The sequence below is a fragment of the Coptis chinensis genome, chromosome 2, assembly GCF_015680905.1.
Source record: "Coptis chinensis isolate HL-2020 chromosome 2, ASM1568090v1, whole genome shotgun sequence".
Lineage (NCBI taxonomy): Eukaryota > Viridiplantae > Streptophyta > Magnoliopsida > Ranunculales > Ranunculaceae > Coptis > Coptis chinensis.
The window spans coordinates 11812697-11823421 of NC_141457.1; the positions used below are offsets into that span (position 1 = coordinate 11812697).

The window sequence follows — 10725 nt, forward strand, 5'->3', positions numbered from 1 at the left end:
CTCATCCGGCTTTAGGGGTAGGTAAAATGTTCCATAAACAAATTGAACAAGTTTAGCCCACGAGTCCACGCATTAGGCTTTAGGCAGTTAACCAAGACGCCTTTATCGGGCTAATGTGAAAGGGAATACCCTCGGTTTAATTTGTTCCGCGACCTACCGTAGGATGATGGAATGTTGTAAGGACTTGTTCAATCCTACGCGTATATCTTGATAAGGTTTTTCATGGTCTAACCCATGAAAACGGGTAACAAATTAAATATGTTTGGGGATTCAAAATCCCCAATCGGTCCGGTAGAACGATGCAAGATTTAGGGCTATCGCCAAGGCTTTGTAAAAGCCTCGGAGAGAGGAGTCTCTTTTCTTCATTGATATGTCGTATGGTGTGTGTGATAGTAGCTAGAGGTGTCGTGGGTGGTGTACTAGATAGACTTGTTTGTTGCCGTGTAATTACGCTTTGTTGTTTTGTTCGACCAGACTTTAATCTCATGCAAGACTAAGTTGAGCTTAACTAAACATGCAACACTCCAAACAATTCGATATACTAGTAGAAAACCTCTAACCGGAATTGCGAGGTATGGAAGGAAGGAATACCGATAAGCGTCCTTGCTTCGCTTTATGAATAGCTGTATGTAATGCGCGTGTTCAAAGGTATATAAGAGATTAGAACACCGAAAAACTTGACAACTCGAAGTTCGAATCAAACCCGTGGAAATCCGAAATTTCAGCTAAAAATGCTGGCGCTCTGCCGAGTCGCTCGGTGTAAAGTCGAAGTTCGATGTTTGGCCAGTCGGCTGGTATGGTATGCATGCCGGCTTCGCGGTAGATGAAATTCCAAGAACTTAGCTGGTCGGCTTCCTTGGCGCTGGCCCGCCCGTATTTTTCTCGCAGAATTTGTCAAAGTTTGAAATGGGCAACCACAAGATGAAACAAACAAGGGGTGGGTGGGTTTAATGGGACTTAAAAAATGACTACTTCTACTATGAAAACAATGCTAAAGTGCAACTAAGATGGCAGCGGCCATTTGATAAATGTAAAATGAATAATTTACCTACTTAAATGAACGATGAATTCAAAACGTAAAGTAAACTAAACCCATCTTTTAATCTCGATTATCAAAGCTTCTACTCGATCGAATTGCACTAAGTGGAGTAGAAGTTCGCTCCACTCCTAGTTCTCTAGCATGGATTGTTTTCTAAGTCTAAGAAATCAGTCTTAAGTCTAATGAGAGCTTTACACGAAATGTTATGCTAACAAGACACGTTAATTTAAATAACAAGATATAATAAATAACAAGATAAAATATAAACTAAAGTTAATCTATTTAAAGCTACGAAATACGATTGTTTGAATCTAGATAAAGAAATAGAGGGGAATTAAATCCACCTCGAATCCAACTTAATAACCTAGTATAGATTGTCAGATCTCGATTCTTACGTTTTCACGGTAAGAATTTCGAGTCTAATCCCTAGTGTTCATGGCATTTCTACCAAGTATTAACTAGCATATGAAGTCACCCATTCTCTCATGTAGTAAACACGACCTTTTCTAGAGTGGAATAGATTCTACAACGATTCTATACTAAACAACTAAGTTTTCATCAAGGCTTCATCAACCCCTCTAATGGAGGTTTTAGCCTTGAGTCATCAAAACATCATTTCCCCATATTATTATAACTAAACATAATATCAAGATTCGAAATTTACTTAATCTAAACTAAACAATGATTAAATTCTAACTAACAACTAAGAAATGGTAACCAACAATAATTAAAACTAGATCTATAAATTGAAATACCACAATTCGAAATTGCTAAAATAACTATTTTTATTTATCTAATCAATCAAGAATAATGATTCAAAGACTTAATCTAAAACAAGAATTGAAAATGGAACTAAAACTTAATTTAATTAATGAAAACAGATCTAGATTTATCTATATTATTTTAGGTCTAACTAGCTACCATTAACAAAGAGCTAAGCTTTGGTTTTTATATGTTCCGATCCAAAAATCGTGCATGGGCTTGGAGTCATGTTTTGGGCCAGAGGATCAGGCCCAAAACTCAATTCTTTCACTCCAAAAAGGCCTCTTCAGCTGCAGTTGGCTTCAGCAGACGTTTCATCCACTTCTACTCCTCTGATTGGGTCAAGGCTTAGTCCATTGGAAAGCTCTTTCCGAGCCGGTCGGTTTGACATAAGGTAGGCCCAATTCCAAGGTCTGAGTCCAAAGATATGGTCTTCGAAGTTCTTGTCTTTGCCTTTGTGCATTTAAGCCTCCTCGTGGACTTTGACTTTTCATCTTTTCACCGTGCTTTACAAAGGCTTTGTCTTCTTGAATCTTGGCCTTTAATCACCAACTCCTTAGTAACCAACCATTGCTCCTTTATCTCATCAAAGTGGCACATTCCCGCATTATAATTGACTTTGAAGCCCGAAATACATAAAAACACGAATCGGATTAACTCTTACTTATTACTCACATAATTGGTCTAAAAGTATGACCGCTAAATGGGTTAAAACTACAGTTTGGGCTCTTATCAAGTAAATAAACTTGAGTGGAAAAATCGAGTGTTGTATCTTGACTATTATTGTGAGAACCTACTTAAGGACGCTTATCCCGAAGTTTGAAACGGACCGCTATCGCATTTCATAGTATTACTCATCAGATATATGTTTATTGTAGATGATTGATTATTATGCATATATTAGCTTCAGCTTCAACATGATTATTCTCAGATTCATCATTGCTAGTGAGATGTATAGATAATTGAGACATAAATAAGGAAACAATAGTTTTATTTCTTAGTCGTTGTAGTATAGATGAAGTTTGTGAGTACCTTCATCGAAAAACTCTCACGCGAGACTATAACTCGTCCCACTAGGGAATTCCTAGTGGTTTAAGCGCCTTGTCAGATATGGTCAATGCAATCGCGACTCAAATAAACGAGAGTAGATATAACTCCATTTTTGGTCACTTATTCTAATTTCTCATCTTTGCTTGAGGACAAGCAAAATGCTGTTTGGGAGTGGTTTGATAAGAGCCCAAAACTGTAGTTTTAACCCCTTAATAATCATACTTTTTTAGACCAATTATGTGAGTAATAATTAAGAGTTAACACCGACATTTGTGTTTTATGCATTTCGAGGCTTCAAAGTCCATTATGTGTAGAAATGTGTCACTTTAGCGAGATAAAGGAGCAAAGGTCGGTTACTAAGGAGTTCCGTGATTAAAGGCCAAGATTCAAGAAGATAAAGCCTTTCTAAAGCCCACCAAAAGCTGAAAAGTCGACGCCGGGCGTAAACAAAGACACAAGTCGCCAGAAACTCCGGGCGTCATCTTTGGACTCGCACCTGAATGGAGCCTACCTTATGTCAAAACGGCCGGCTCGGAAAGAGCTTTCCAATGGTCCAAGCCTTGGCCCCATCAGAGGAGCAGAAGTGGACGAAAAGTCTGTTGAAGCCAACTGTAGCTGAAAAGGCCTTTTTGGACTGAAAGAATTGGGTTTTGGGCCTGATTCTCTGGCCCAAAACATGGCTCCAAGCCCATGCACGATTTTTGGATCTGAATGTATAAAAACCAAAGCTTCACTCTTTGTTAATGGTAAATAGTTAGACCTAGATTAGAAATTAGATTAGTAGCCTCCATTAATTAATTCTAGATCTAGTTTTCCTTAGATTTAATTAGTTTAATTTAATTAGTTTCATATCTTGTTTTTATTTAATTCCTTGAATGATTGTTCGTCATTTAATTAGATAAATAAAATAGTTATTATTATTCAATTTCGATTTTTGTCATTTGCATTTATAGATTTAGTTTAAATTCTTGTTCTTATTTCATTCTTAGTTAATTAATTAGATTTCAATTATTGTTTAATTTAGATTAGTAAAGTTAGAATTTTGATATGATGTGTAGCTATAATTCAATGGGAAATGATGGGTTGATGATTCGAGGCTAAAACCTCCATTAGAGGGGTTAATGAAGCTTTGATGAAAACTTAGTGGTATAGTGTAGAAGCATTGTAGAATCTATTCCACTCTAGAAGGTCGTGATTCGCCATGAGAATGGGTGGACGACCTCACATGCTAGTTAGTATTTGGTAGAAATGTCATGAACACTAGGGATTATAACTCGAAATTCTTGCCGTAAGAACGTAAGAATCGAGATACAAGAACCTATGCTAGGTTATCAAGTTGGATTCGAGGTGGATTCAATTCCCCTCTAACCCTTTATCTAGATTCAAAAACAATCATATTTCCATAGCATTCGTAGTTTAAATTCAAATAATCAATTTTATATTGCATCGTAGTATAATTCCCCCTCGTAAAACTCTCATTAGACTTAAGACCGATTAATTAGACTAGAAAACATTCTATGCTAAAGAACTAGGAGTGGAACGAATTTGTTACTCCACTCTATTTCGATAGAATTGAGAGTAGAAACTTTGATAAATATAGACTCGTAAATAGTTTTAGTTTTACTTCCGTTTAGAGTTTCATCGCTTTATTCATTAGTAAAATTATCATTTTTATGTTTATCAATGCCCAACTCGCTAAACAACTATTAACAACAGATAATAATGTAAAGCAGAATTAAACGCATACCACAACACAAAGATATATCGTGGTTTGGCCAATGGTGCTTACTTCCACAAGAGCTCGTCTTTATATAAAATGGGAAGGAAGATTACAATCTCTCTTTTCAATCTCTCACCTTACTAGATCACTCTTATCTCTTTACAGGGTTGTATCTCTGTAAAGGTTATCTCTCAATCTTGATAGCTTTCAAGATTGGGTTTTCTCTCTCTGGTTGCTTGCTTGCATTAGTCCTTGGTTTTCCAAAACCTTGATTTTGTTTTTATAGGAAAAAACAAATTTCGCGTTATTCAGAAGAAAGCCCACGAAAAATAGTCTTGCGGATCGGATCGAAAGCAAAGCAATCTAAGCGCGGGTCACACTAACAGTACTGGAGGTCTTCTACGGCATGGGCGCGGGTCGCGCCTTGGTCAAGGCCAATTTGGGCACAGGTCGCGTTCTGACATCTCAACGCATAATGAATCCCTTTCCACCTCATGTGAGGGATAAATCCAACAATTCCAAGCTATTAGAATTTTGTACAATTCCAAGTGCAAGGTCTAATAGCCAAAAACACAAAATGATATATCAACTAGCAAGTCACCTTAGTGTTTTGATTTGAATCAACTCCTCCTATTAGCAGCTTCAACATTTAATTGCAGGTGTGTGTGTGTGTTTTTTTTGCAATACAATTCTGCAATGAAATAAGTGGAAAGTTTTGTAGGCCATATGCGCTTAATTAATTGAATCCCTGAGTGAAAGATAGGTCCGCCAATGAGAGTGAACACTTCATTCCTTGCATTTTGAATTGTGTTGTTGATCTATCCTTCAAAGTTAAAACCAACCGCTTAGGCTGAGTCATCCAATGGCCCGCATTCTCCTAAAAGTAGAGTGGAAAGTGGTGGAAATTACTCTTCATCTCGATTTTACTCCCTGTATATAGAGTGTGTTTTTGAGGAATGATGAGTGCATTCTACGCTGAAGTAGAGCCCAATGAAAACGATACAAATGGCACCAATTCACGTAGTAAAGAAAAAATGTTTCATTTGGCACCATTTGAAGTAGTGTATAATGATTTTTATTAAATTGGGTTAACGAGTATTAGAACAAGCGTGTAACAAGCTGCGCCGCAATTTCTTTCTGAATAGCAATTTTTTTTATTTTTATTTTTATTTAAAAAAAAAAGTGGGTTTCAAATTAGTTGAAGTGGCGTAGCATGTTTAAGACCATTGGATCACCAAAACCCACTCTATTTTTATACCACTTTTTAAAGTAATAGGGATAAGAAGTTGATAAACATTGAACTCAGCCTTAGGAACCCCACCAATTGACTAATAAAAACGATTCAGTTGTAGCACCTCATGTCATCATGTGAACATAATGTCATATCTTTCCTTCTTTTTCCTCTGAAAGAGACAACATATATAATTGTACATAAGATAACGATCTATTATGATGATTTACTCGAAGAACTACTGAGTTAATGTCATACATGTTCGACAAGATGATCTGTAAAAGACTATGTTTTCCCTTCATCCTTATCCCCAAAGAACATAAAGGAATATATACATTGAAACTGATTTGGAATCGTAGAAAAATGTTGAGCCATAAACTGATTTTGAGCCATAAATGTTGGTAAAAAGCAGGGCAAACCATATAACGATATGCGAACCAGTCACCTCATTGGGGTATAGAGCATTGCTGAACAGGTGCCTTTTCTGAAAACTTACACTGAAAATGCTAGAATATACTATCTTAGTTTGCAATTAAAGGGGCAATATGCCAAACGATCTACAGTTTTTACTAATAGCTAATTATTAAACCAAAAACATATACATATAACCAAATTAAGATAGACTTTTTAAATTGTAGTTTATACATCAACATAAGAACTCGAACTGTTGAGCAATACCAAACAACGACAAAGCTTTTGGAGGTGGTAGGGAGTCATAGTCATACAGTAGTCAAATTGTGACAAGGTAAGGCTAAGTCTAATACTGCGGTAAAACACCAAATATCACGGAAATTCTGATCTACTGGTGCGTCAAAACGCTAACACGCCAATGCTATCGGTATAAATTTACCTATTTATAGCGCCTTTTTTAACAATATAGCGTCAAGTCTATATGCCAGTATGAGTGGCGGGCAGAAGAAATCTCAACTACACACCAGTATGAACGGCGGCTAGAATTTTTTTTTTTTAATTTTTTTTTTCCCACATGCCTTTGACAATGGCGGCTGGAGAGTCTCGAAAACAAAAATAAAATAAAATAAAAAATAAAAATCCAGTACGCCATAGGTACTGGCGGTTGTGAGAAAAATCATTGCCTTTGGAAACGCTAACCCGCTAACTTTATATATTATACTATTGTGTTTGGTGTGTCAGATTTTAGCCTAATACGCTGACATGCGTTGAGCTAGTGTAGATGATCCAGCATAGATGCTCCCAGAGAAAGAAGATCGGGAATTTTAAATCCTTACCATTAAAATAAATCACATTTTCAAATCAAGTTTTGAAAGGGTTAGAGACTTTGGAATGATATGAAATTTTGTGTATATAATCAAGTGAGCGGAACGAACGTTTTTGGGAGGAGTGGGGATACGTAAGACAAAATGTAGTTTGGTAGGTAAAAGGTAGTTTGATAGATTTATGTCTGTCTGTCCTCACATATCCCTCTGATCTCTCTCTCCCTCTCCCTCCTTCATTCCCTCTCCCTCTCAACCAAACCCTAACTCTCTCTCTCTCCCCCACCCACAAACCCATCTCTCCCTCTCTCTTCTCCACCCTCCGCTTACGCCCCCACTGCTTAGCAGTTATCTAGTCTCTATAGTGGTAAGATCATTCCCTCAAAGTATTAGCCATTAATTCAACTTATAAAATAGTATTGTATAAACTTTTATATAAAAAGTGTTATATATGGATCCGTCCCCATTAACTAATGGGGATGGTTATATGAACTCCATCTTATAGTGACTCCAAAATGACTCCACCACTAAATACAGTGAATTAAAAGGTAATTTTGTGTGGAGATTTTCTCCACACGATAGTGATCATCGTCACAAAAAGTCACTTTATTTGAAAATGTACAATCTTGTAAAAAAAATCGTTTAGAATGTTATGAAATTATCTAACGGCCCAGTTTTTAAATTTAATTTCATAACAACTTTTGACAAAATTAAACATATTTAATTGAACTAATTTTTTGTGAGGGGTGTTTTTCATCATGTAATATATATATCTTCACAAAAAATTAGCCTCCAATTCATCTTGTAACTCCACTTTTAAGAGTGGAGTAACTTTGGAGTCACTATAAAATCGAGTTCATATATCCATCCTCCTAACTAACGCTGGTTATCTTTTTGCTTCTTTAAGATTATACGCTGATAAGAATGAATACTAGCTGAGCCCACCACAAACCTTACTTCAAATATCTGAGTGTGGCCATCTACAACTAACAACAGATTTGCGCTGCCTGTGAAGATTCAGACAATGGGTTCTCTAATGGCCGGTTGGCGTTCATCTAATCCAGATTCAAAATCAGGTCTCACTATAACTCTATAAGCTTTTTTGCATTGTCTCATATAATCTTGTTCACAGAGGATTTCTCGGATGTTTAATATCTATAGTTCGATCAGACTAAGACTAGTGTTATATTCAGTGACATTCCAAAGGAACAAATCATCCACCAGAGGAGAAATTGAGGCTTATTGGAGATCAAGGGGAAATACAGAGGAAGAACATCCACTAGGTGCTTCTCGTTCACCAGCAAGCACTCAGGTCTAATCTAATATCAATATATATCTTGTATTTTCTCAATTTTATCAATTTCCAACTTGTTCATGCAACCAAGTTAAAACTCACCTTGCGTCCTTGCGGATCTACTTGGTCGCTCCTATAAAGCAAAGCCTCCAGAATAATGATCTGTTAATTAAGTCTTGTTATATACAACTTGTTGAAGGAAATCTGGCGTAAAAAACGCCACTACAAAACATGGGAAAGTACAGTAGGAGTAAATTATCATCTCTAATTCAATTCCCTAGTTAATTTTGTGCAAAGTTTCAGTGGAATTCGCTTACATACCTTAAGCAAGACACAGGGCACACCGGCACAGGCAAACCTCACCTCAAAACACTTGTTTTTGGTATAGCTCGTAACAGATATCTCATATTCATCTTTTGTTTCAAATTAAAGCCTGGTTCCTATAATATTTTCCTTTTGTAACTATAATACACTTGTTAATTAAGAAAATTAGAAACGAGTTTTTGTTGCTAAAAGCCTAAAACTGTATGTATAACAGGTAAGCACAATCAAGGAGTCAGGGGGAACACTGCAACGATCAAATTCCTTGCCTTTGACTGATAGGAAAGGGAACCTTCTGAACATCGACCCTGAATCAGCTTTAAAGAAGCTCATGAAGACAAACGACTGGTGTGTACCGTGAATCCCCCTCCCCCTCTCCCCCCCTAAAAAACAAAAAAATGCGTGGTTAACTTCTTTTGATTCTTAATTCTGTTTCATGGGTTTCACAGGTGGACCAGGAGCAACTGGGCATTCCTGAATGAACCTCCTGTGATAGCAGCTGAAGGTCCTTCCTACAAATATGCATCTCAGTATCATATTACCAACTTTGGATCCGCAAAATCAAATACCCTTAATGGAATAAGCACTTGAAGAAACACCTATTCCTGATGCAGAATGTTAATATGATTTTGACGGCCATAATATGCTACAGAATGCATAGCTAATAGATACAATATGTGCACTATGAGAATAGAAAGTGAATGAAAGAGTGCATGTCAGCTTTGAGATGCTGCATATATGAGTTGTAGGACTATAGAGTGATCTTAATGTTACGTAGCTTAATAGTAAGCAATTTGTAATTATATAATAGAAATGGATTGTATCTAATTCAATTGTTTTGATCTTCAAATGCAAGAATTTCTATAAAGTAGAAACAAAGAACTATACTCATATCATTGATTGAGCAACACTCTTTTCCAAATATTAATCGACAAAAAATGGACTCAAAATGGTTCAAACTCATTGGAAGGTGTTACAAACTGCTAGACGAAAAACAAAAAGACAACAGTATAAAAAAAATACCAGGGTACATGACAACGTAAATCTTCATTTCGAAAGTGATCGACTTCTATTTTCCTTCTCCCCTCTTTCGTGTTCTTTGAATGCTAAGCTGTATTTGGTACTTTACAAGTATTGCTGCACTGATATACTGAACAAGTCTCCAACACAGGTTCCACCAAGTACTGTCTATACTTTGAGGCTGTTGTTGCTGATTTGCTTTCTCAGCTTCAAGCATCCTTAATGTCGTTGAGCTCAATTTCTCTCCTGTGATTTCCCCAGGAACTAGATCCACAACTTCAACCTAAACAAGGGCCATTGTTTAATATATTAGTAAGAATTTTTATTATTGCTCCAGAATATAAGTTACGTGATAACTCAAAGAAACGCAAAACATCATAAACTCAAAAATACACCTTCACTTGTTATTGATAAATTAGAGAGAGAGATTTGAGAATATTTACTTGATTGATTTCTAATGAGACTACAATTGTTTATATAGAGATTACAAGTTTCTAAAATAGGACCAAAAACAAACGGTGCGGTGGATTTCTAAATAGGACGCGAGACGCGGGCGCGCTCTAATTGTGCTTTGAATAGAGCGCGTGCACGCTCTGCACTCTGACGTGAAGAACAACTTCTAATACTCCCCCTCAAGTTAGAGAGTGAATGTCAAGAACTCCCAACTTGCGAATTAATCTCATAAATGTGTCCTTGACGAGAGGTTTAGTGAAGGTGTTAGCCACCTGATCGGAGGATGGAACGAACGTAGGAGATAGTAACTTGGCCTATATCTTGTCGCGTAAGAAATGACAGTCCAATTTAATGTGCTTCGTTCGTTCATGAAAAATTGGATTTTGAGAGAGATGGAGGACGGCTTGATTGTCACAGAACATGTGCACCGGAGAAGGATGAGAGATGCCTAAGTCAGATAGAAGATACTTCAACCATTGAAGTTCACACACCAAGGTAGCCATGGAACGATATTCGACTTTAGCAGAAGAACGGGATATAGTGCTCTGTTTCTTTGTTTTCTAGGATATAGGGCTAGAACCAAGAAAATGCAATAACCACTAG

The 10725-nt window shown here is 36.7% G+C and overlaps 1 protein-coding gene across 1 annotated transcript; it reads left to right on the plus strand.

The window, feature by feature from the left end:
- The first annotated feature begins 7778 nt into the window (after nucleotides 1-7778).
- LOC147514887 (uncharacterized) lies at nucleotides 7779-9499 on the plus strand. Its single transcript, XM_086585396.1, has 4 exons — nucleotides 7779-8110; nucleotides 8228-8346; nucleotides 8867-8997; nucleotides 9099-9499. Exons 1-4 carry the CDS (start codon nucleotides 8059-8061, stop codon nucleotides 9238-9240), a joined length of 444 nt encoding a protein of 147 aa, XP_086441522.1. The 5' UTR covers nucleotides 7779-8058; the 3' UTR covers nucleotides 9241-9499.
- Nucleotides 9500-10725: the final 1226 nt, after the last annotated feature.

What these genes read in the sequence shown, in the direction of transcription:
- LOC147514887 (XM_086585396.1), top strand. Translation starts at nt 8,059, where the DNA reads ATGGGTTCTCTAATGGCCGGTTGGCGTTCATCTAATCCAGATTCAAAA. An exon ending in TAATCCAGATTCAAAATCAG is followed by an intron (nt 8,111 to 8,227) that starts GTCTCACTATAA and finishes TGTTATATTCAG; the next exon opens with TGACATTCCAAAGGAACAAA. An exon ending in CTCATGAAGACAAACGACTG is followed by an intron (nt 8,998 to 9,098) that starts GTGTGTACCGTG and finishes TGGGTTTCACAG; the next exon opens with GTGGACCAGGAGCAACTGGG.